The sequence below is a fragment of the Emydura macquarii genome, unplaced genomic scaffold, assembly GCF_026122565.2.
Source record: "Emydura macquarii macquarii isolate MOO-44397 ecotype Brisbane River unplaced genomic scaffold, CSIRO-AGI_Emac_v2 contig_1045, whole genome shotgun sequence".
NCBI lineage: Eukaryota > Metazoa > Chordata > Testudines > Chelidae > Emydura > Emydura macquarii.
This window is the reverse complement of record NW_027131182.1, coordinates 13,900,634-13,928,030: the sequence shown is the minus strand read 5'-3', so window position 1 is coordinate 13,928,030 and position 27,397 is coordinate 13,900,634. Positions and strand designations below refer to the sequence as shown.

Sequence of the window (27,397 nt, the reverse complement as noted above, 5' to 3'; positions counted from 1 at the left end):
ACAAGAATGGGCTGTTGTAATGGGATGGTCTCTGAGGTGTACTATTAGGGACATGATTGTTTGAAACCAACCTTCTGGGGGGAAGGCTCTGGCCTGAGTGGAGATGAGCACCACTCCACTAAAATCTATCCTCTGTACCAGAGTGAGGATAGTCTTCTGTACATTGATTAGCAGGCCTAAGACCTGGAAAGATGACTGAATGAGGTGGAGGCTTGACTCTACCTGAGCTCTAAACTGGTCTCTGACTAATCAGTCACCCAGATACAGGTAGACTTGTACCCCCATCTCCTCAGGAAGACCACCACTACTGCCATGAATTTTGTAAAACACCTGGGGGGGCTGCCATAGGCTGAACAGAAGTACTGTGAATTGGTAATGTGTTTGATTCACCACAAAACTGAGGAACCTTCTGTGGCCTGGGAAGATGGAGATGTGTAAATAAGCATCCTTTAAATCAAGGGCAGCGTACCAGTCCCCAGGATCCAGCAAGGGGATAATGGAAGTCATGGAGACCAGGAGAAACTTTAGCTTCTGGAGGTAGCCGTTGAGTAGTACAAGTCTAGAATAGATCTGAGACCCCTGTTGGCCTTTGGAATTAGAAAAGAGTGGAAGTAAAACCCCTTCCCTCTTAGAAACCTGTGAAACCTCTTCCACAGCTCCCAACTAGAAGACAGTTCGCTTCTCCTGGACTAGAAGTTGCTCATGAGAGGGGTCTCTGAAGAGAGACAGGAGGGAGGGTGGGAAGGCAGAATGTAAATAAATTGGGGGATATATCCCACTTCCATTGTGCTCAGCACCCAATGGTCCATGGCAATGCGGGACCATGCCATGATGAAGTGGGACAGGCGGTTTCAAAAATAAAGGGGAAACTGGATCCGGAAACGTGTGAACTGGTACAATGCCCTTGTGTGCCCCATCAAAAGTCCTGCGTAGAGCCCCCTGAGTGTTTGGGCAGGACAGGCATCGACACCGAGCGAGGAGTGGGTGATGGTCTGCGCTTTAAACCCCTAGTCTGTCTTCTCTGCGGAGTTTGATGGGACACCAGGGAGAAGTATTGAGAGGTCTGCTGAGGCATAAAGTGCTTCCTCAAAGACATGAGGGGATACAAAGCTAGAGGACTTGAAGGTCACTCTGGGGTGCTTCAGCCAATGGAGCTTTGCGTCTGTCTGCTCCAAAAAGAGCAAAGCTCCTTCAAAGGGGAGGACCTGAAGGGTCTGCTGGACCTCATGTGGAGACCAGATGACTGAAGCCACAGCTACCGCAGAGGCCATGGACCTGGCCGCTGAATCCGCCTCATCTAGGGCGGCTTGCAAAGAAGCACTGGCTATCAACTTCCCCTCCTCCACCAGCAAGGAGAACTCCCATGCAGACTCTTGGGGAAGCAATCCTTGAACTTCAACATGGAGTCAGACATATTGAAGTAGTATCTTCCAATAAGCACTTGCTGGTTCGCAATGCTAAGCTGTAGCCTCTCTCCCCCCTCCACCTTTTCTATCAAAAAGGTCCAGCTTGGCCTTAGGAGTCAACCCCTGAAAATCTCACCTCTCCCTTTTGTTGGCTGCAGAAACCACCAGGGATCCTGGGGAGGATGGGGGGATGAGTATAAAGGAACTCATAGTCCTGGGAGGGCACAAAATACTTTCTCTCAGCCCTTTGTGTGTGTAGGGGGGAAAGGGGATGGGCTTGCCACAGGGCTTTGATTAGGTCCATAACAGCCTTATTGCAGGGCAGGATTACTTTTGTCAGTCTCGCCGCAGCCAAAAAAGTCAACCAGGCTATTTGAGGATTGTTTGACTACCTCTGCTTGCAAGCCCAAGTTCAAGGCCAGCCTCTTCAGGAGCTCCTCCTGGGCCTTATGATCATTTTTGGGAGGTGACAAGCCCGCCCTTGACACAGCCTCAGCCAGCCATGAGGCTTGTACCAGCAGAGGGCACTCCTCCTCTCCCTCGGCACAGACAGGATCCCGCAGAGCCGGCTACTGAAGCTCGGCACTGGGCGCAGTGATAGAGTCCAGATCAAATACTGCCCGAATGGATGAATGAGCCCTCCTCATGGAGGCCACTAAGTATAAGTAACTTAAATGGGGTCCAAGAGCAGGGGAAACCTCCATGGGTTTTAAAAGGGCCACTATATTGGCCTTAGCCAGTGATCCATGGCCAGGAAGGGATAACTGGAGGGGAATGAGGTGATTCCTTGGCTGAGAAGATTATGACCAACCTCCAACTCAGACGATGAGCCTCCCTCTGGTGACCATGGAGTTACGGTTCCCACCAATATTGGAGACCAGTGCCAAAGCGAGGAAGTCTGCGTCGGAGTCAACATCAACAATTTCCCTCTAGAAGCTATCGCGGGGTCCGGAACTGAACAAGAACTGAGGGCTATGTGCTCCCTCCTCTCCACCAGCACCAATTCCTGTACCGCTGGCAATGGCAGTACCAAGAATGCCAGCAAGTCTCTAGCAGCAGCAAACACCTTCAGCATAGACAGCACCGCAATCGCACTGCCTGCATTGCCCTTCCAGTGCTGATGGTTCATCTGGTACTGGAGTCAACGGTACCCATGTAAGGCCTGGAGTCAACAGTACCGACTGAGATGCAGAGGCAGAGGAGTGGCCTGACTTAGGTCTCACAGCACTCTGCTCCCCATGCTTTTCTTGGGAGTCGGGGAATGTCCTCTTATGCCTCTTCTTTGACACTGGGACTCCCACGCTGTAAGAGAAGCACACCTCACCAATGCCAAGATGCACGGCACCGAGTCTGACCAGCTAGCTCAGAGGAAGGTTTCTGCCATCTCCATGAGGAGAAACTTTAAACTGGCTCCCAGTCTTTGTTGATACAGGGCTTAAAGTCCCTGCAAATTTAACAACAGACCCTGATGTGAGCCTCACTCAAGCACATCATGCAACTAGGTCACTCGGGGGCCTAGCCTTATTGCAGAAGGAACAGGGCTTGAAGCCCAGTGACAGAAGCATGCCTTGGCACCCAAAACAGAGTGAACTCCTCTAAGTAACTGAAACAAACTATACTAACTAACACTTAAATAAACTATTTACAACACAGGCTGTCAGAAAGAACTGAGGGATATGGGGTCAACTAGGCCCTTTATACCAGCACTATGGGTGCCAGAGCCACCCAACGGGTACCATGGAAAAATTTCCAGTGACTGCTTGGGGCACGCACACACCTACATTAGAGTGGACATATACAATCACACAAAGAAGAATATTAACAATTCACATTAAGGCCTCTTCAAGAACACTCCTTCAGTCCTGGGTTGTCATACTTTACTTTGCAAAAGACTTCTAATAAATTATAAGCAAGTGCTGCAATTATGCCAACAAACATCTTTTTGTCTAGTTCAATTAACATAACCTTTAACCATGTACACTGTATTCATTTACTAGATATAACCTTAGGGACCATGTGCATGCAAAACTTACTTTATTCCAACTAAATAATTATTAGTATGGATACTTCTGCAAGAATAACATTATTAAATATCTTTCTTGTGTTTTATCAATCATTTACTTAAGGCTAGGGAATACTTACTACAATTGTCTAGTAAATACTATTCACTATTTCTCTAACTCCTTTCAGTTTAACTTCAAACACAAAACTGCAATAGAATAATCAGGTCAGTAACTCAAAGCAACTTTTCTCACCCTCCTTCTGCGTGCTTCTGTCATTTCCTAATTACTCAGTTCTCTGAAGATTTAGGTTTGTCCTACAAATCTGGAACACTTGAGAAGTCTTTCTTCTTTGGCTAATTAGAGATGTAGTTATTCCGAATTATCTCTCTATCCACTAGGACTTGGTTCTCTATTTCATGCTAATTACATATTCAGGATCATTCAAACTAGCAAAGCTGAGTAGAAGTGGCTTCATTCTTTTTTAGGCCTGCTGTCTGCTACTTGCATTCCAATCCAGCTTTGTTGACCACTTCAATACGGTCATAATTTCCCGCAGATCCCAAACCCTTTTCTCCAGCACCTGGTACTTCTCAAAATTTGGCGATAGTTTTCCATCCACACTATGACCTCACTCTCTCTCTCCAGCTCTTCCCTATAGTTACACACCTATAGAATCACAGGAGTGTAGGACTGGAAGGGACCTGAGAGGTCTTCTAGTCCAGTCCCCTGCACTCAATGCAGGACTAAGTATTACCTAAGACCATCCTTGACAGGTGTTTGTGTAACCTGCTCTTAAAAATCTCCAGTGATGAAGATTCCACAACATCCCTAGGCAATTTATTCCAGTGCTTAACTACCTGACAGGAAGTTTTCCTAATGTCCAACATAAATCATCCTTGCTGCAATTTAAGCTCATTGCTTCTTGTCCTATCATCAGAGGTTAAGAGAACAATTTTTGTCCCTCCTCCTTGTAACAACCTTTTATGTACTTGAAAACTATAATGTTTCCCGACCCCCGTCTTCTCTTCTCCAGACTAAAGAAACCCAATTTTTTCAATTTTCCATCCTACGTCATGTTTTCTAGATCTTTAATCATTTTTGTTGCTCTTCTCTGGACTTTCTCCTATTTGTTCACATCTTTCCTGAAATGTGGTGTCCAGAACTAGATACAATACTACAGCCGAAGTCTAATCAGCCTGCAGTAGAGTGAAAGAATTACTTCTTTTGCCTTGCTTACAACACTCCTGCTAATATACCCTAGAATGATTACTTTTTGCCCCTCCCCCCAACTTGACTCATATTTAGCTTATGATCCACTATGACAACCCCCAACCACTTTCCGCAGTACTCTTTCCTAGGCAGTCATTTTCCATATTGTAGGGATGCAACTGATTCGTAAGGGGAGTACTTCGCATTTGTCCTTATTGAATTTCATCCCATTTACTTCAGACCATTTCTCCAATTTGTCCAGATCATTTTGAATTTTAATCCTATCCTCCAATGTACATGCAACCCCTCCCAGCTTGCAAACTTTACTCTCTGCACCATTATTTAAATCATTATGAAGATATTGAACAGGGGGTTGGACTAGATGACCTCCTGGGGTCCCTTCCAACCCTAATCTTCTATGATTCTATTGAACAGAACCAGACCCAGGACCAACCCTGCGGGACCCCGCTTGATATGCTCTTCCAGCTTGACTGTAAACTACTGATGATTAGTCTCTAGGAATAGTTTTCCAACCAGTTATACACCCACCTTATAGTAGCTCCATCTAGATTGTATTTCCCTAGTTTGATTATGAAGTCTTGAGAGACAGTATCAAAAAGCCTTACTAAAGTCAAAATATACTGCATCTACCGCTTCCCCCAATCCATAAGGCTTGTTACACTGTCAAAGGAAGCTATCAGATTGGTTTGACATGATTTGTTCTTGACAAATGGATGCTAACTGTTACTTATCTCATTATCTTCTAGATGTCTGTAAATTGATTGCTTAATTATTTGCTCCATTATCTTTCCGGGTACTGAAGTTAAGCAGACTGGTCTAATTTCCTGGGTTGTCCTTATTCCCCTTTTTAATAGATGGGCACTACATTTGCCCTTTTCCAGTCTTCCAGAATCTCTCCCATCTTCCATGACTTTTCAAAGATAATCACGAATGGCTCAGATATCTTCTCTGTCAGCTCCACGAGTATTCTAGGATGTATTTCATCAGACCCTGGTGACCTGAAGACATCTAACTTGTCTAGGTAATTTTTAACTTTTTCTTTCCCTATTTTAGCCTCTGATCCTACCTCATTTACACTGGTATTCATTAAGTTAGATGTCCAATTGCTACTAAAAACTTTTTGGTGAAAACTAAAACAAAAAATTCATTTAGCACTTCTGCCATTTCCACATTTTCTGGAAAAACAACAAACAAAAACAATGTACCAATGCTTGCTTACATGCCACACAGCAGCATTGGTACAAATCTTTACATTTGTATGAATTAAGATTAAACTTTCATGAAGGTTTAAGCATGCCACATCTTTCCCGCTGATCCCTTGAAATATTTTACATTGTTAAATTAATTGCAACTCCTCCTTCCAACTTCAAATAGTTATATTTTTATGGCACGGTTACAAATATCTTCCTTCCCTAATAATTTTCTAAAATTCTGATAGTTTTTAAATGAGTTTGCTAAGAATGACTATACTCACTTCACAAGAGACATCTCCCTTGCAATTTGATTCAACAGTTAAGTATAACTTTTCCCTCAAAATCTTTACCAACTCTTGTTTCCTCATTTGCAAAATTCTTAGCCAGAGACAAATTTACTTAGATCCAAAACAGCTACTCATTTCATGGCAGCAGAAAATTTTATCACTTTACATATATTTTTGTATATTAGTTTTAAGTCATTTCCACAATTCCCTCAAACAGCTTTCTCCTCAGGGTCCTGCCCCACGAGCAACAGGTCGTCACCAGGGCCCTGGAGGCTCTCCCTGTCACTTTATAAGCTGCCTGGAAGGCAGGTGTCAGATGCAAACTAGAAGAAAGATCATTGACCAATTATGGAACAGGGCCTGCCTGTCAGCTAATCCCTTGTTTGGCTATTCCCCTTTTCCACACTTCCTCTTAGTGAGTTTCCAACACCGCAGAACAGCACACGGTCTGGAAGTGACAAGATCTGCAGGGCTCCTAAATCTGTAAAGATGATATTGAGAAGGGAAGGTCTCCATTAAGCCCATGTCCCTGCCCCTTGAGCAGCTGACAACCACCACTGCCACAATAAAATCTGGAATATCTGGAGTTCATGTTAACAATCTTATTGGTGCATTAGCACCTTACACTGTTATGATAAGAAAAATGTAAGAAAAGAGTCAAAGAAATTCAAAGAAAGCCATTAAAAAAACCAAAGCAACTACCTCTCCCCACCCCCAAACAAAATACACTAATTTGCAGCAGTCTTATTTTTGCCAAGTTCCCATTAGATTTCTAGTGTCCCAACTTATCCCCAAAGAGTCACCAAGATACACAGCATCCTGACATTACCAAAGATAAGACACAAAGATCAGAATTTGTTATATTTGTGGTCCACGTACATTTGTGAGGACTTTAACTTTTTTTAAAATGTATAAAATGTAATTAGTAGAAACATATCCTCACCACTTTGTACCCCGTATCTGTTTTGCATGCTTTTCTCCCTGAAAACATTAGGATTCCTTGCCAGGACAGCCTGCAGCAAGACTGGTATATCTCCCTCTGGATCATCGCTGCCAAGGTTATCTTTCAATTCTCTGGGATTGAAGAGATAAGCAAACAAAAAAAAGTGAATGTTTTCAAAATATTGGAAGCTACAGGTTAAAGCCACAGACCTGCTCAACAATAAATGGAAAGTCTAACATCCCTCTAAAGTCCCTCTGCTTCTCAAATTGAGATTCATATTTCTTTTTTTCAGCAGAATGGAGGGAAAGTATTTGTACCTGTCTTCGTATTAATGATTTCTCCACTATTACAAGTGGTTACCAGTTAAACTAATGATGAAACTTCCCATGTTCACTTTGAAAGCCTGATCGTCTCCATCCAATGCACTAATAGCAAATGCACCAAGAAAGTGTCATTTTAATGGTCCACCATTAATAACAAGACAAACCTTATTTATATCACACTCAGGTTTGAACTAACAATTTAAGCATGCTTCCTGTTTAATCAGGAAATTACCATATCCTTGGCAGCACAGGATTGTCTGTCACCCACCCATTGGAGTTAGGAACATCTTTAAAAAAATCCCCTATGTTCACACTTTTTCTCCTCCTTTGGGGGGCTTTTTTAAAATATTGGTTTATCTTGGTGGATTGGCTTCACACACAACCATAGCAAATTACTAGAATATTTGGAGAGCAGCATAAGAGGCAAAGCCCCCAAGACAAGCCAATTCACAAGACAGAAAAAATTTCAGAAAGCATTATTGACAAACAGCTTGAAAATTCTTAGTACAGGAACCAATTAGAGCGATGAGCTATAATAGCCAAAGTAGAAACATAAGCATATTCATAGCAGTGTTAAGGAAATAACTGTGCAGTAATTATGCAAATCCCTGTGCAATAATTGACTAATAATGGATGCAGGCCAGAATACAGGAATGTCACAGGGAGTCTGATCCCTTTAAATGAAGCAGGTCCCCCTACCTTGTGCCACTACAGGTGCTCCTTTTGGCCAATTAAGTGGAGGGTAGGGGGCAGCACCTGGGCTATAAAGGATCAGGGAGAATTGGAGAAGGAGGATGTCCTTGAAAGAAGCTGCAGGAGTTCCTGAGGGAAAGGCTGAGAGCAACAGAGGGATTTGTTGGCTGGGCCTTCCCAAGCTGGCCAGCCAGGGCCAGAGGACTGAAGGCACAAGAACAGCAGAGGGAGTTGCCTGCTGACTTGCAAGCTGGAGCCAAGGGCCAGAAAGGGGTGAAGGTAGGGAAGCGGTGGAACGGCTTACCAATTAGCCTAACAGAATAAGGGGAATGATGGATGCTCCCCTGGTGAGGATGAACTCCCAGCAAGGAGACTATGGGAGTTCCTTTTGGGATGAGTAGGGTCACACACCAGCTGGAAGGGCTTAGGTCAATGGATCCCAACCTGGGGTGTGGGACCCCCTTGAAGGGGCAAGAAAGATTACAGGGGGTCCATGAGGCTTCAGTAATATTGAGGTCATTTAGTCCCCCCAAGCTCCACGCTGGCCAGAGTAAAGAAGCAACCTCTCCAAGAGGGCAACAGCTCCCAGCTCCACTCCAGCCGGAGCGGAGCAGCAGCCCCCCACAGCCCTGAACTGGCCAGGCGCCTGCCTGGCCGGAGAGGAGCAGCCCCACACCGAAGAGGGGGCGGGGGCGCCTGGAGCAGCCTTGGCCAATCCGTCAGGGCCCACCTCCATTACCCTCAGTCCATTAGAGACGGGAAGAGGCAGGGCCACACGGGGCATGTGGTGGCAGCTGTGCCAGGGAAGGCTTAGATTCTTACTCAGTTAAGAGTAATTAATTATTATTGATGTAATTTAGTGTTGTTGTTAATTATTATTATTATTATGTGTTTATGGCTGGTGAGCGGGGGAGTGGAAGGAGGGCGTGTGTTTTACCTAGTGTTAACGAGTGGGGCTTTCACTCAAAAAGGCTGGGAACCACAGGCTTATGTGGGTGTCCTGACAGGGCAGAACTGAAGAAGAGCCTAGGTGTGTTGGAACATGCTGGAGTGCAGTATGTGTCATGTCAATGCAGTAGATGGTGAGGGATTTTAAGGACTATTTGCAGTGGTGGTGGTAAATGGACTATGTTTTTAGACTTTTTTAATGGATTATTTGCGTGACATTTTTAAATAAACAAGTCCCAAGGAGGAGCAATGAAGCAAGAAAGCCTGTTGTGGAAACTTACAGGGCCTGAGAGGGGAACTGGGACAGTAAACCTGGCATTAGGATGTCCAGGGATGAGGAGGAGTTGACAAGAGATATGAAATATAGTATACAAATGATACATCCACAAGCAATAAAATTGCAAAGAACAGCATATCTGGATGAAAATATACAGTTATTCATACGTAATTGTCCAGTAATCTTGCATTCTGATTTGCTGAAACAATTTAACGTTGTTCTAATACAAACTGGTACTGCGGTACGCAAACTTGACAAAGTACTTGCATATTTTCATTTTTAATACATCAAGCCACTTATAGCTATTTTTGCTAATTTTAGTCTTGCAAAGAACAAACAAGTTATTCTGACACTCTGGTGTGAAGAGTACATACATGTGATCCGTTGACACCTGGTTGAGGCTGTGTACAAGTTGTGAAACCAGATTTTCATCCCTGCAGGCCAGAAGGCAATTCACCTCTTCTGCTATCCGTCCATTAAAGAGCAGGCTTTTTGTAGTTGTAGCAGGTAAAGGTGATGGAAGAGGCAGCTGGTTCAAAACTGTATTAGAAGAAAAAAGCAACTCAGATTATTCCACTGAAAATTAACCAATAGACCTGTATCAATTTATTCTCTCATATCCTTTTTAAAAAACCACTAAGTTTGAAACACATTGAAGATTTCGGAGTTTCTCTTTACACATCAAGAAAATCTGGAGTCATATTTTAAACCAAAAAGTTGAACTCGACAAGGTTATATAATGGAATTATTTTAGATTAAAGACTTCATTTGATAATGCTTTCTTTTTCCAAAAAAATCTTTTCTAATAAACCAGAAATCACAATAATTAATATACGAGAACAATTTAGCCTTGGAACTGAATCAATTATTAAAAAGGGAGAATAAAGAAAAAACATTATGGTTGCACTTAATTCAGTGAGTGGGTACAGCTTTTGCTTAAAGTTTTCTTGTTTCATCTGCAAGCTGTAGTGGCATGGACCAAATGTTCAATGTCACTTGTTTCCAAGATGAACAGACTTAAAAATCAACGTGATTTTAGGAAACCTTGATTTAAATAAATTATGTAAGTCTTGTTTTGCATTTCTACTTTAATTAATTTTCTAAAGGACGGTTCAGTCTCATTGGTTGATACAATCATTCAAACGTTGATTTGCAACTAAATATAGCCTTTGAACTAAATTTGGTATTTTTTATTAACCAGGGAAATATGGTATATCTATACACAATTCTTTAAGCGATTATATAGCTTAACATACATTTAAATTTTTAATTTTTACATATTTTATGTTAGAAAAAGATGAATGAATGTCTTATCAAATTAACTTTTTACTCATGATTGTGCATCAAGCTGCATTTGAATGGAAATTTGAATTCAATCAAAAATGCACAGTATTTTAAACAGTATTTTAAAATGGGGTGGGTTTTTTAATTAGTTAAACTACCTTAAATACTCTGGATAAATAAAAAAAGAGAGTATCAAAAACATATTTTCAATTTAAAATAAAACTTATTTATTAAACACTATGTAGTCACCATGTTCAAGTAATTAGAACTAATGAACCTCATCCTTTGTCACCTTGTTGGAAGAGAAAAACAAGCTTTCCACATTTTTAAATTTCCAGTTCATGTCTCAACTCTGAATAAACTAGATCAAATAAAGAAAATATGCTGTCTACACATGCAGAAAAGGATACTGCCATCAGAACCTGGTTTAGTATTTCATCAAACCCTGGTTCCAGGTGCTCAGCCAGTGACTTCCACAGTTCAGTTGTTTGACAAAACTTCAACAGCAAACATGTACTGCTTGAAACGTTCACCTCCAGCCCTGAAATTTATTATGGCTGGCATGACTGGGGCATGATTATTAGATGTTCACATCATAGCATCATCTTCCAGTTCAGCAGTTGGCATCTATACTCTGGTAATTTCTCTGTTGAGAATATTGGCAAGAAAACGAGGCAGTGTGAATTTTGATCCCTCTGCTTCTTCACTGCATGCAATTTAACTCTGCTGTTGGATACTTCCTTCTATAGTGTTTCTTGGAATTTCTTTCCAAATCAATAGTTTCTGCAATAAAGCAGCTATCTTTTTTTGCAATTTGTCCAGAGCTATGGAAATAGGTTTCAGTATATTCAGCATAGCTTCCATGTTTCTCTTTAGTCCAATGTTGACTACTTGGGCTGTAATGATCCATCTATTTTGTCATGAAGTTCTTCTCAAATAAGCCAGAATAACAGCTCAAAATAATCAACTGAATTCCTTCATACACCTTTGGGGAGTATTAGTTTTGATCCTCTGTCTCTTCAGTGAAATTGAAGCAAAATGATTGTTACAGAAGCTTTTCATAATTTCAACATCATTTTCCATTATTGCTGGAGTACTTAAGTCTTTGACTAAAAGATACATCAAATGAGCACTGCACCCATATGTTATAAGTTTCAGGTTCACTTCATTATCCTCTTCCAGGATTTCTTCTCATCTCCATTTCAGCATATTACTTCTAATTTATTTAAAAATTTATTGTAGTAAGTTTATGCCTTAACACAGTTTATCATAATTTCAAATTTAATTTTTAACATGTTTATGTTTTAAAATAAAAATTTATTTATTTTAAATTAAAAAAATTCATCCATACGGCTTTCCTCTAAAAATACTGGGGGAAAAAAATCAGTGAAAAAGCTTGACCAAAAAACAAGTAAATAAAAAAGTACTTACGGTCTGTGAGACTAGCAATCCCTGCAAGAGTAGTGATGGGAACATGAGGCATATCCCCATTCATCCTGAAGCTCTGGGATGGGTGCCTACACAGATATTTTAGTTCAGGTGCCAGCTATCGTTACTTCCCATCTCCCAAGCACTACAAAAAGCAAACAAAAAACAAATATTCAATTTGCTTAAGGCAACCTGAAATTCAAAAGCATTACAAAGTTGCAATGAACCCTGAATAGTTTACATCAACTGCATTCTTAGTACACCTTTTATTCACAGAGAACAACTTTATTAATAAACAGTAAAGAAACAATGGCATAAAGGATAGGAAATCGCAAATGAATCCCATCCATACTGGGTTAATCAATTAACATGTGAGCTTATTCAAATGACAGAACAGAGTGATCAAAAAGACAAGCTTCTCCTGAGGATTTTATTGCAAAGGAAACTGTTGCTGAATTTATATACTATCAAGCGAAATTGTCAACATTTCATTTGCTGGTAATCTTTTAACTATCAAACATTTGATGCATACAAATTTTTATACCTGATCTTGTAACAAATGACCTAACATTACTTTAATTGAAAGATTAGTGAAAGAAAAAAAACTGTTTACTTTGCACTTGACAGCACTTTATGCCTAGTTAGTTTCAGTATTTACCATGAATTGCCAGCTTCCAATTTGTGGGGGTCTTCCAGATAATAACAGTGAAAAAGCAACATTACAAAATAGGAATTGTGATGTATAACAACTAAAACTAGCAGAGGAAGCAAGGGCTGTTATAGCACCTTAATCTCATTATAAATGAAAAGTTAAAGCCTAAATTTTCAGAACTGTGACTGGTGATTTTGGGTGCCTCAATTTATGGATGCCTAGTTTGAGACACCTTAAGGGGCCTGATTTTCATAAGGTGGGTGATTAACTGTTCCTGAAAATCAGGTCCCTTACGGTATCTTAAGTTGAGCATCCAAAAATCACTGGTCACTTTTGACTAGATTTGAAGTTTTAATTGACAGCATCCCATTAATACTAGAGTTCCAAAGGGGTAGCCGCGTTAGCCTGTATAGAGCAAAAACAACAAGAGTTCTGTAGCACTTTAAAGACTAACAAATTTAATTTCAGCAGACAAACTTTCGTGGACTTCAGCCCACTTCCTGAGGAGTGAAGCCCACGAAAGCTCAGAACTCTCGTTGTTTTTGCCATTAATACTAGCTTTTTGTACAAAGTACTACTTGTTGGGAGACAGTTTTCCCCAAGAAAATTCGTCACGTTACTACTGAACTAGTTTGTATGGTTCCTGTAAAACATCTTTTGACTTAATGATGGTCTTAAGCAGGTCAAGACCTGAAGTCATTTAACAATTTTATATAGAAAGAAAAGTTTACATTTTCAGATGAATTTGTTATATACTATAACAAGATACAAACCGCCTCACACTAGATAAAGTGCATGCTTCCCTCAACGTCACACTATTCTGCTAATTAACATACTCTTTCAGTCAAAAACTTCTCCTTTGCAGATCTGTGGTAATCTAAGAAACTTCTATACAAGTACATATGGTAACACAGGAGGATAGCTCTTCACTTCTAGGTTAGATTGGTAAATACTGAAAGTTATCATGTAGATGCTGTTCAAAACTTTATATGAAATAAGTTAGTTATCACATATAAGGCTGCAGAAAGGTGTCCACTATTTGGAAACAAAAAACAAAAACAAAAACAAAAACCATCATTCCAGACATCTCTTGATAGTCTAAGCATAGACCCCCCCAAAGATTCATGGAAATGGTCAGGTTTGGGTTAAGGCATGTTGCAGGATGCTGGGGGAAGCAGGAAGGATCGGGGCAGTGGGGTTCGGGAATAGAGTATGCATGTATTCTATAAACTAATAGAAAACATCTTCAGAGATATCAGTCCAGCACTTTAAGAACACTAGTTCAGTTTACAGTTAAAGAAATCACTGTTAAGCTGTTTATCGACGCAGTGAATTCTTTATAACAGCAGCAGCAACCTTAAGCATTCAAGTTTGTCAATATTTACATATAAACCTCCCCAAAAACAGAACCTGCAACAAGACGCTGCAATTAATATCTGAATTAAACAATCTGTTTTGAAATACAGCTCTCCAGTGAAAAGTAACTAAATAAAAATGGGACCATCTTACTCACATGTGCCCAGTCAAATCTGCTTGATTCAGGCCTGGTCTATACAGTGTTTATACTGGTTGGCTATGGTTGTGATTTTTTCCCAACTGAAAGGTTACACTAGTACAAACTCTAGCTTGAACACACTTATTTCTGTATAAAGCTGTCTTATACTGGTATATCATATTCCTCTTCCTGTACAGAAATAAATTATACCAATATAGGCATCTTTATAGTACTTTAAGAGTACCCACAGCGTGGATATTATTTCACTTTAACTATACCAGTATAGTTAAAGCAGTACAAATTTGGGTTTCAGACTGGTCCTTGTTAATTAAATGGTTCTCTGTGGTTCATGCAAGCTAGCTACACAGAGCCATCATAATTATGACAGGGGTGAATTGGAGTATACTCCTCTTATAACAACAAAATTGTTTGATTTCCAAGGTGTCACAACTTTACAATTCTACTAAGGACAAAGGCGTAATCTGGATACATCAGGACGGATTCCAGGTTGACTCTCAGATTCCAGGTTGAGTTGAAGGATTTGCAATTAGAAAATAAACAATCTTTTTTACATGTAAATTTAATACATTTGACGCATTGCCAATATAAGATAAATCTAGCATCCATAGCAGCAAGTTTTAGTCACTTTTTAGAGTAGAAATTCACTTAAATTTATAGTCTAACTTCTTTGATGTGTTTATTTAATGTAAAACTACTTTAGTTAGCATATGAGTCTCAGGACAGAAGTATTTTTGCAAGTTGTAAAACAACTGCTTTTTGATACATCTGTAAAACCCCTTAATTATAAATGAAAAATTATAAAAAAAAAAAAACACGCAAGACATTACTTAATAGGACCATCACGTTTTTAAAGGATACCTGCCATGAATTTATTGAAACTGGATTTCTGGACTTTTCTAGTTCTTTCTAATGTATAAAAAGCTACTTGGAAGTGCTGGGCTTTTTTACTGATGGTATTACACTCACCAAAAATGTCAACTCTGGCGTGTCCTATTTCTGGTGGAGGAATTCTAAGAGGTCTGTGGAATGTTTATTGGGAATATGTTGAGTATTTTAATTAAGGCTTCCTTTTATACAAATGTTATTCAATCACCAAAATTAAAAAAGTGTTTATAAAAACAAAAATAAAGTTTTAAAAGGTAACTAAAAATCCCTTCCCCTCTCAAATGCTCAAATATAACTGACTCTTGAAATGCCACCATTTCACTAGTCATTTAATTTCTCTAGAGTCTTCTGGTTAACATGACCTGAATGTCTAATTTGGAAAAAAAAAAAAAAACCGCTAAAAAGTCCCTGCCCCCAATCCTTAAACATTTGATGCCTTCTCTGTTGTATTGTAAAAGGGCACAAGCCCATTATTAAAACTATGTAAGTCACCCTTAAGAGTGTGGGACAAATAAGTTTTAAACATTGAAAACTGCACTTAAGTTACATATAAAACAGCTGAAGAGTCTATTAAGTTTGAAAGATGCCAATGTTTAATATGCATTAAAAATTCAATTACTGAAAAAAGTATTTGCCCACTCAAGTTTCACTGGATGTAAGGATCAAGCAGCAAAAAAATACCATGGTGCTTAGGTATCACTGTGGTATATACCACAGAAAAACCTAATCAAATGAAGAATCTTATGAAGTTCCTTCTGAAGGATGAGACAAAAGAGTCAGGGAAAAGAGACAAACAAACCAAAACAAAATAGACCCACATAGGGGAGGGGCTATCCACACACACCCCTTGATCTGGGAAAGGAAGAAACCTACGTTCATACACACACAAAGAATGAGGAGAAAAAATAGCCAGGAAAGTAGACAGCAATCTTATCTGCCCCTCATATGCATCACTTAGGGGGAGAGGGTGGGAAAAAAAGGCGGAAGTAGGGTTACCAATATCTACTAATCAAGTCTGATACAAAAGTTGGAGCTTTCCATCAAGATCCAGGAAGAGTACCCTCCTGGTGAGATGCACAACATATGAACTCCCTTACATTAGTTGGGAAGGAAGTGTGTGTCTTGGGTTTCCAAACAGAATCCACCTTAGACTGCACTGCAAGACCCCATATTCATCTAGCTTGTTGTCACATGGCAGTTTTCCAAGTCCCAATTACATTATATATGAAGTGACTGTGACAAATACTATATAAAATTCCACTGATTTCAATGCATCTTTGTGTATTTGGATAATTATGCCCTTTTTCATGTCACCTATTAAGGAAGGGAACACTGGAATTTTAAAAACAACAAAATCACCAAAAAATTTTAAATGTATCTTGTAAAATAATAATTAAAATAGATTGAAATGTACAAATTTAATGTGGCCTATTGAAGATGTTGAAAAAATATTTGTATGTTTTTATTACATTTTGTAAACTTTTTTTCGTGTATTATTTATACACAAGCCTACCCGTCACCACTTTAGTCATTTTCTCAGGTGATAAACTTTTATGCAGGCCCTCACTTTTATTTGCAGTAGCAACTATTGTATCGGATATTGTTGTCTAATATAAATGCACAAATGTTGAGTAAGATAAGGAAATAGAATGGTATGGTATTTTTCTCCATTCTTAAGGGAATTTCATATTATAGCTGAAGTTTACTGAAAGCAGTTTTCATTATAACAAAATTTCTCAAGCACAGGGCACTGAATTCTTTTTTGAAAAATATTAACACTGAGGTTAAACAGAACTGACAGTGAGTTGACTTTCTTTACTCCATCTGCCTTCTTCTCAGCTTTTCTACCACTGAATTACATTTGTTTATTACAAATACAATGCTTCAGAGGTATAGAAACTTAGTAAAGGAAACTGGTGCACACAGGTATGGTTTTGGTTTTCTTTTACCAGGACACAACAATCTTCAAAAAACCCAAGTACTTTCAAATGCTACTTGAGGCTCTTTATTTGAACTGGATACCACTTTGCATGCCGTTTTAGTAGTTATTTCTACAATAACAGGCTTGAAAAATCCCCTCGTTCACAATTAACAGGAAGCTTTTCCAGACAAGTGCTATCAACTGCTTCAAAACCTAAACTTTCATTAAAACAATTACATTAGTAGGAAAAGATGACCTTTCAAATGTGAACTAAACATAAAATAGAATGCTCTCTTCCCAAGTCTGTAAATAGCTCCTGGTGCCTCTGATGCTACTCAGATTTCCCAAACTGCAGATGTGTGAAAACTGACTGAAGCTTTGTCTGTTTTCCCTACTGTTATTGGGAATCTTATAACTGTACTGAAACAAAAACACACTAAAACGATCTGTTAATTTTCAGATATAGGCTGGGAAAGCTATAGACTGGGAAAGCTACAAGCATCAGAGGCAGACATCACCAATCTAAATTCTTCACCACTGCCCACCACCATAATAGCCAAGTGTAATGTCGATATTAACTGGGAAGGAGGACCGCAAAAACAGAGTTAGATTAACAGCTACCTCACCCTTACAGCAGCTAACTCTGGAGTATGAGTGAAGATCAGAGATAAAATGGTTCTCCCCTTGCACCTCAACCAGCCACCATATGAACTTTCAGGAAATGTGCAGGGAGGTTGTAAAACTTTATATTTCAGATACCTACTTTTCAGAAGCTATAAAGATAAAAATCCCCCAAATGATCCAAGGACAGCATGCTCCCATTTCCTGGCAGCTTTGGGGAAGGAGTTTTTGCTGCTTAAAGGACCAGATGTAGTGTGTGGTATGAAAATGGAGCCACCAGAAACCAGTCAAAACAGTAGTGTATATATGCAACTAGGTCTTGCACATTGTGTATATTTAGTAAATATGGTTATTTTGAATCCTACTGTTCCTATGTGGTTTCTTCATATTTTATTGTAGAAAGACAACAGGTATTGATAGAGATTTGGAGGGGTATGAAGAAATAGCAGAGAAAATATGCAAAAAGGAAGTGGGTCTGCACAAAGAGGTGAAGAAAAATAAGTGAGAAGACACTGGGAATAATACAAGAAAAGGTGCACCTAGTAAAGAACAACAAGAAAAAGTGCAGTGAAGTCAAAATGGGAATGAAGGTATTAAACACAAAAAATTTCAATCTCTGTACAATAAACAGGATACAGTGAACTTTAACATGATGTAGCTTTGTAGTACAGTTACATTTCAAAAAACTGTTAAAAGAAATTATTTAGGTTATAATTTTAAGCACTTGAAAGTTTAAAAATGCCAGATTTAAGGATGCCAGTGAACCTTAATTCTGCCTCATTGTTTCCATCCTGCACGCTGAATGAGGATGGAGTTCTATGGAAAAATAGTATGTGATCATATAATTAAAGACTGTATCACAATACAGTTGCATAAGGAGAACAGAACTAAGAATGCACTTCGGCAACTGAAATTCTGGAATTTTCTAGTTTTAGAGTGCTTGACCTTGTAAACTCAAGCTGTTTTCTTTTAACATAGCTTTTTGTTATGTAATTTCTTAGGTTATTTTTAAAAGTAAAGAGGTAAAAATAATTTTTATTGTGTACAATATAGACCCCCCAGCATCATGCATTAGTAGGATTGAAACTCTGAATCTTCTGCACTGCAGCTAGACCTACCACTTGAATGACAGCACTAAATGTATTAGCTGACAGCAACAGAAGGCTATTACTCTGTCTGGGACTGGAGGTGACAAGGAAAAGAGATTTTAGCATCATATTATGGGTGGGCTCAGTGAGGTTGGCAATGGCTGGCCAGTCTCTCTTCTCCAACCGCAGAAGCTGACGGAGCTCTTGGCCCACAGGCTACCTTAGCAGGGACAGAAGAGGGGAAAATAAGACAATAGGGCTATATGTGGTTGTGGAGTGGGAAGCCCAACCTGGCTCTCTCTCTCCTCCTGACCCCCACTGATACAGCTGTTCTGACAGCTTCCAGGTATTTCTCAGTGCAGTGGTCACTGGAGGTGGTGCTATGAGTTTTTTTGGTGGCTCAAGCTTTGCTCTTTAGAATATCTGTGCTTAGTTATTATTTTGAAAGATTGCCAAAGACTTCCTGAGGAACACAAGAAAAAGATGGAAAATGGCAATTTTAACAGTTTCTAACTCAACTAAACTTGAATAAAATTGCACAGCACAAAGAAAAGGCCCAAGTGCTTTCTTCTTGCTCAATTTCAAAGGCCTGTTACAAACAATGAACATGCTAAAGAATCTCAAAAAAGGTGCAAAAATCTTTCATAATGGAAAGTGTACAATGAGCTAAATATAGGGGTTGCTACCAGCAACCACTCTAATGTTTAGTGCTAGATATTGTACAGTCATATGATGACTTCCCTCACCTCCAAGAACTTAAAATATATAGAGACATATCGAAAGAGAGAAAGGGATGCAAATATACAAACAAATTAATCAGTCAGGAGTATGATTAGAACACTTCATACTGGTTAAGTTTTTAAAAAATGTACACTCCTTCCTTCCTAATACTATCCTCAACTACCACTCCATCTAGCCATCATTGGTTCTTTCTTCATGATTTGCAGCACAGAACCTTGCAGGTGTGACATCCTAAAGAAAGAACAGGGCCTGTCCTGTTAACTGCCACTGTTTTTTGTTACTTTGTTTTTAATCCTTGGCTGCTTCTATTTTCAGTCACTTTTAACCTTTGCCTATTATTTCAAATCACCCTCGCTCCACTCCTCCTCCTTCCTAGATATCCAGGAGCCCTAGTCTACTAACTTACCCATAGAGTACCTTATGTCCAGTCTGCCTAGTCCAATATAATATTAGGCTCATTTTGAAGAGGGAAAAAAAGAAATAGTAAATATACACACACTGTCAAAATAAAAGGTGCAGAAATTTTTTTTATAGGTGATAGAAAGTTAAATAATCTCCTCATAAAAGAAACCATATATAAAACTATAAATTTATTTTAAAGATCTGTAAGCAACTAAGTCAGAGACAATATCAATGAGTTCAAATAGAAACCATCCTCACTCCAAAAATCCTAAACATGTATGAATTAAGAAGTTATAGTTTACTGAAACAATATCTTTCCTCCCACATTTCTTCAAGAATTATTGGAAGCTACAGGATCTACAACATTTCAGTAAGTTCTTGCTTTATGAATTCCCTACTGAAACATAATGAAAATAGTTTTATTGGAGTAATAAATCACAGCAGGATATTGTCACTTAGGGCATAAAACTCTGCTTTAAAAAGTATTTCAAAGCTCTTTCAAATTCCTTTAGCTTTTTAATTTATAAGAAAATTGTTTCTTTAAATGTAAACATTTCTTTCAGCACTTGCAACAATGTAGCTTTGTGCTAGTGCATGAGGCCCAAAAAGTGAAGCACTGGCTAACTGTTTTCATTGTTCAAATCCATTTTAAAACAACTCCAAAAAGCAGAGTGGCATAAACAGAGAAAAGTAAAACATATTTGAATTCATTTCAAAATTCTCAACAATGATTAGGCAACTGGTGTACTGTGACCACTGATCATCACTGTTATCACAATTATCATTGTTACCGTTTGCTCCCCCATTTGTTTGCTGTAACAACCTATAGTTAGATTGTACAGACTTTATGCTAAGCATTGTACAAATACACAGCAAGAAGACTCTACCTCAATGAGATCTCAGTCGGTGTGTGAGGCCCGTGGGCCCCAATGCAAATTAGTAAACAGGAATTATAACCTCTACTGTTACTGGGAAGACAAGTGAGAGGTTTTTTTAGACATACATTTTTAAACTGACATTTCTATGCATCAGATTTTTTTTTTTTTAAACTACACTGAAGGGGGATGCAAGCTTTGCAGTGTTCCAATGTTGATATTCCCCTTCCCTATACAAAGCCTGATTAAGTGGTGGGCTTTGGGTGAAGAATTATGTGGGGATGAAGTGTACGAAATTCAAATCAAGGTTCTTCAAATCATACACTTCTTCTGTAGCTGCTATGCCAGCCTATGACATGAAAAATAGTGGCTGCAGCCTCTCTGCAAGATTTTTTGGGCCACTGAATTCCTGTGTATCAAGTAGCCCTTCCCTCACCGTTTATGCCTAGGTATTTGTTCTGCACTGGTCACTGTGGTACTAACTTTAGTGTTTTGTACACCCACAAATGCCAGGACAAGTTTCCCACTCACCATTGGATATTTTATTTTTAAAACACTGACTAGGAAGAAGCAGGCCCCTGAAGCTGCAGAATTTCCTCTACATTTGCTTCTTACTTCAGAATTGTGATCCAGCTTTTACACTTCTATTTAACAGACAAAAAAGAAACACATACATTATGTTCTTGGTCCACACAAAACATGAGAAAGGAAGAAGGAAGACCTTGAATCTGGTTGAGAAGTCTGAACCAATTAACATGTAAACCTTGTTTGTTAACTGCTGATGACTTTAGTAAAAAACACCCAGCTCACGTTCTTATGCCAAAATCTCTAACTGCATTTCATCTCTTCTAAAGTGCCAGAAGTCCCAAATATCCCCTACCAACTGCCAAAATCCCTAACATCCTCACCAACAATTTTTACAAACCAGTGCTGGCTTAGGTGCTAACTTACTGATACAAAATAAGGGGATATCAGCAACTGAAAATGTGAGGTCTGAGTATAAAATGAATTGTATATCTTCAGTAACAGGAACTACCTGTTTTAAACAGGAACTAGATTTTAATTTCAAATTTAATTTGTTGCAAAATCCAGGAACCCTGCTTCAGAATTTACGTTCAGATTGTTATGGAGTACAAATAAACAATGCTAAAATAGTGTTATAAGATTAAATTAACAACAGAATACATACAGCAAGGTAAATCTGAGGATAAGGTGGATGCATTCATATAGGGCATGAAAAATTCACTCGTCAACTTCTAAGGAATCTTTCATTAAAAATAAAATAAAAATTCTACCTATTATGGTTGCAAAGATAACAGAAATAGGAATCTGAGCTCCAAGAGATTGATCCTCCTGAACCAGGGTCTTAGGGCAATACTCTGATAGGAATCTGATCACACTCAGATAAAACAGATGATAAAACCAGAAGGGACCACTGTGTTCATCTAGTCTGACCTCCTGTATTAGGTTGGAGATGGTTTCAGTATTGCCCCAGGATAGTGAGGCCTCTCATCTTAATTTGGTCCTCTGGTTAGTGGGTGTCTACCGGTAAATGATTTATGTCTCTGTGTATGAGGGGGTGGATGGGGAAAAAAGATGGGTAAGATTTGAATGAAAGAGACAGGCAGAAATGAGGTAAGTCAAAAAAAAACAAAATAAGTAGGATATTGAAAGATTTTTAGGGGAATAATGGGGAGAGTGGAGGACATAAAATACAGGGGCAACAATGGAAAAAAAATATAGAAAAAGGACTGAGGATGTGTAGAGGGAGAAAAAAATATGGAAAAAAAATACACTGAAAACAGTCAAGGTGAAGAAACACTGATCTCCAAAAGAAAAGAAAGAACTGGAGCAAAGCCAGGAAAAGAAAGGAGCAAACCAAAGCAAGAGATATTCTATTACAGTTTAATTTTCTTTTCTGATACAAAGTTGACTGACATCTACAATTAAATACAGCTCACAAGCTGAAAACAACTTTTTATTCTCTTCAACTGCAGAGAATGTAACTTTTGGGTCATGACAGCACACATTTTTCACCCTAGCTAGTAGACTCAGTTCTCAAACTAGGAAGTGTTAGGTAAAATTGTCAATTCCAGCATTTATGGATGAATTCCCGCCACCTGTAGGTTTCTTCCCAAACCCTACCAAAAATATCAGTTGTTCTGTATTGGATGTGTTTTGTTTGCATCTTGTGTGAGAGAGGGGGATGAAGAAATAGAGGAAGAAGTGTGTTTATGTGCAATTATACACAAGGTCAGTGATCTGAAGGCAATTAGTCAGCGGTTAGTATTTAACATACAAATAAACCAGTAAATAAAAAAATGTAATGTTTCTTCTCCCCACTCTCCTGTATGTTGTTCACTTAACTTGCAAGATCTTTAGGAAAGAAACCTATTATAACTGTGACAGGTCTAGTATACTTTTAAGAGTTTGATAAGTAATCAAACTTAGTTTTGTACACCTTTAAGGCCTTTGTTAGCAACGTAAATAAGAAAAAAGGACAACTATTGTGAGGTTGCGCAGGTCTTTTTTAAAAAAAAGCTCTCAGTTCAAATACTTTAAAAATAGTTGTTAAAACTTCCCATTGGATATTATTTTTATCTAGCAATGTTTCTGTACACCTTTTTCAAATGAAATAAAAGGGCAACGGTTATTAATTTTCTATTTGTGCACCAGCTGCATGAATAGGGTCAACTTCTGCCATAGCACATAATAATACAGCTCCTACATAAATTCAAGCCATTTTAAAAATTCTTTATTTTAGCTGTGTATTTATTTTTCTAGAAACCAAACACAGTATATCAAATGCAGATGCTTTTATTCATATAATAGTTTAAAAACTGTCACATTTTGGGCTTAAAGTACTTTTCCTTGTTATTTAGGATTTATATAAACCTCTATTGCTGCCTGTACAATTATAATGCACATTACAAAATGGAATTATAAATACACGCACCAAACCCCTCCAACTCTCAGCTTCTCCTTCCTCCCCCCCAAAAAATCCTGAGACAATACCCTCTAGTTCTTATCTGTGAATAATGTATTTATGATTTTATAAATAACCAACCCAGTTTACCCACAAGAGGGAGCATTTCCAACTAGCTCCCAAATCAGAGCTACTGTCTCAAACAATGCCAATTCTTATGTTACAGTTGTTTCTTTCTCTACAGTTCTGAATCCAAAAAATAAAATTATTAAGAAGGGGTGTAGGATCTCCTAAGATATAGTACTAAATTAAATATAAAGTTATTCTTCCTATGGGATACAAATTCCAAATACCAAATTAATACCAGAAACAAATCAATTACTGTTTGAAGGAGCAATCTACTGCCAAAGATCACAGATGAGAAATTATGATTGAGCAGTCTGATATGCACCTAACCGCATAGTCCAAGTAATAAAACTACATTAAAGAGGACTGTACAAACTCAGAGAAGCCTCTACTAACATTGCATAGTAGAAAAAAATCAACCAGCACTTAGAGAAATTAAAAGACCTATTTGTGCACACACCAGTAGTACTTTCTATGAATAGTAGATACAGAAGTAATAAATATTGAAATCAGAAAAATGATGCACATTGTAGCAATAGACCAAAGATGGAGAATTCTCTCTACAGTACAAATGAAGGTCAAACTCAGTGTGAGTGAACCCAATATGCTCAGATCCCAAAGTGATTAACTGACAGGAGAATTGAACAAGATTAATAAAGTATAAGTTAAGAAACCAAAAAATTAAGGAATTTAACAAAAAATTTTAAGAAGGTTTAGAAAACTTTCTAAACTTGTATTAAGACTATTAGCTTTCCTAAAAGCAACTGCAATAGTAACTGGTTAATCGCCTTACAAATACCTATAATAAAAGGCACACAATACAAAAACTACTAAAAAGGGAAGCAAGCTAAGTTGCAGAAAAAGAAGGACTATGATTAAGGAGAAGATTTTGTCATGGTGGTCATGGAAGTCATTGATTCCATGACTTTCAGAGACCTCCGTGAAATTATCCTCTTCAGCGTCAGCCCTGTGTTCTAGGGTGGTAGGACCAAAACTGTCAGCTGCTGGGGGTTGTGGGGACCCTAGAGCTCTCAGCTCCCATCGGCAGCAAAGTCCCCGCAGTCCCCAGGCTCTAAAAGAGTTTGCACCCCGAATCAGGAACACGCTTGCAGCTTATGAAAAGCACACAGTTCATACTCAGCAGGTCACAAATGACATTCGTGATCTTGCATTGTGGGCAGACAACTTGCCAACACTGAATGCCCCTTGTCATTTTATAAAAAAGTGCTCCGGGACAACAGACGCTGCATAAAAAATAATCTGTCTCTGTACAACTTGTTACACCAAAATTGCAACAGTTTGCTAAAGGGACTTTCCTTAAAAGAATCAGTTATTTTTGTTCTATAGTTTTTCATTATTTTTGTTTGAAAAATGATTGCACATTATGTAAATATAATTTCAAAATAGTTTACTTTGTCAAGGAAGTGAAAACTATTGCATTAATATTGTTTGCTTCATGTAAATGTTATAGTGTAATACTTGATAGTTAAATTACTACACATTTTTTGTTGCTGTGACCATACCATGGCTGTTCCGTGAATTTTGCCTAATATTACCATGATAAAATTTATCCATAGCTATGATTGTCAGTGAAGCCAATGGAGCTATGCTGATTTACACTTACAGAGGATCTGACCCTGCTTGTTACCTGGGAAATACAAAAAGGTGAAAACATACCAATACCAAAGATTTCTGAGAACAAGGGAAACCTCATTCTTACTCCTATCCCAAAAATCACAAAGCTGGGGTCCACTTAGTTAAAGCAATCTCCCCTTTTCAAATACAGCAACTTTTTCTGCTGTTTCTTCATTATATATATATTTCAATTTATTCACAAATAAAAAACATCTATTTAGGGCTCTTGACACCCTACCAATATTTTTCAAAATGCTCAAGAATCCCCACTGAAATAGGAATACATTTAAATGTTTGGAATAAAAGTCATACTCTTTGCTCCAGAATAAGTAAGATGCTACTGCTGCTTCCACATCAGAAAAGCAAAACCAATAGCAAAATCTGAAATCTATTTAAGTAGCTTAACGGTGCAGCTTAACAAATCAATGTATCTGCTTAAAAGTATACTGAACGTGAAAACTGTTTCCCTACTTTTTGCAGCACACAATGGTAAGCTGCTCTAAAATATGAAATATTTTAATGAGTTTTTCTTTCTAGCCAGTTTTGTAGAGTACAACCTATAACAAGCAGTTAAAATATTAGCCAAGTAGAACTCAAAGAATTACTCACAGTGTTTATTACTGTGTCAATAGTACTTTGGGTAAAAAGTGAAAACAACCACCACTTGCAACTGAAGCCTAAAAATACAGAAACATGTCCGTCTGGCATGATACTGCACTTTTTGAGGTACACTTTTTCAATCCAGAACCGTACTAACTATTCCCTCTCCTTTTTCATGTGTCTTCTACTCCTATAATCACAATTTTACCATTATATATCTACTCTCTTTTACACACACACTCACACACACTCTCTCTCTCATGCCCTCTCTCATGCCAGATGTAAATTATTTTGTTGGGAGAGAATAGTTTGGTAAAGAGATAGGTAGAGGAGCTGATGGAAGGCTGGCATCTTTGCGGGGCAGAATTAAAATAGTAGTGTATAGTCTGTATAGAACAATTGTGGTAAGTGGAGTGCTTGTGGCTAAAGAAGTAGAAGGTATATATCATGATACCTTAACCATTCATTTCCTTACTTTTGTGGGTTTGTCTCGGTTATGTTATATGTATCAACCATGCCTTCTTCTAAAGAAATTTTTCTATGTATTAATTTTTTAGTTTAAAAAAAATGATGAAATGCCAGAAGTGCAGCTGCTAATGAAGATAAAATTATCTTTCTACCAAACAGCACCTACCCACTTTCCCAGACATCCTAAAGCACCCGCCACAGCAATCAAGTTTTGTGCAAACCCATATCCTGCCCCATCACTACTTGGCACAGGGTGTGCTGATCATAAGCTGAAGTTTATCATCAGATACACATTATTTGCAAATATGCAAATGATATGTCATATAAATGCACAAATTTGGCAGCTATGTACACTACAGTTTTAAAATGACTTTAAACATGCTAACAATGAAGCAATGCATTCTGAATGGAAGACCACTGTCTCCCAAAATCTTGTATGGGGAGCTGAAGCAGGGCAAAAGAATAAGAAGGGTCATTTGTATAAGCTCTTCAAAGATAACTTGAAGAGTAGTCTTCAGTGGGTTGGCATCAATCTCATAATTCTGTTCTTTACAACAGTTTCAAAAACAGTTCCTGGTACTGAAGTTAGGCTTACTAGCCTGTAATTGTCAAGATCATGTCTGGAGCCTTTTTAAAAAATTAACATTAGCTATCATCCAGTCATCTGGTACAGAGGCTGATTTAAGCAATAGGTTACATACCACACTTAGTAGTTCTGTAATTTCATACTTGAGTTCCTTCAAAATTCTTGGGTGAATGCCATCCTATCCTCATGATTTATTATTGTTTAATGTATCTATTTGTTCTAAAAACCTCCTCTATTGACACTTAGATCTGGGACTGTTTCTCAGATTTGTCTCCTAAAAAGAATGGCTTATGTAGGAACCTCCCTAATATCCTCTGCATTGAAGCCCGATGCAAATAAT

The 27,397-nt window shown here is 38.4% G+C and overlaps 1 protein-coding gene across 7 annotated transcripts in view; it reads right to left on the bottom strand.

The window, feature by feature from the left end:
• NIPBL (NIPBL cohesin loading factor) overlaps positions 1-27,397 on the bottom strand; it is a 281,327-nt gene that overhangs the window by 169,507 nt on the left and 84,423 nt on the right. For 6 of the 7 annotated variants that reach the window (XM_067545538.1, XM_067545537.1, XM_067545539.1 and 3 more), the window contains 3 exons: positions 12,019-12,160; positions 9,678-9,843; positions 7,063-7,193 (listed from right to left, as the gene is read on the bottom strand). In XM_067545538.1, the coding sequence (XP_067401639.1) occupies positions 7,063-7,193; positions 9,678-9,843; positions 12,019-12,082 (361 nt within the window). In that variant the 5' untranslated portion in view covers positions 12,083-12,160. Of the gene's footprint in view, positions 1-7,062; positions 7,194-9,677; positions 9,844-12,018; positions 12,161-27,397 lie in introns of those variants that run through there. The other variant, XM_067545542.1, reaches the window with a different exon arrangement.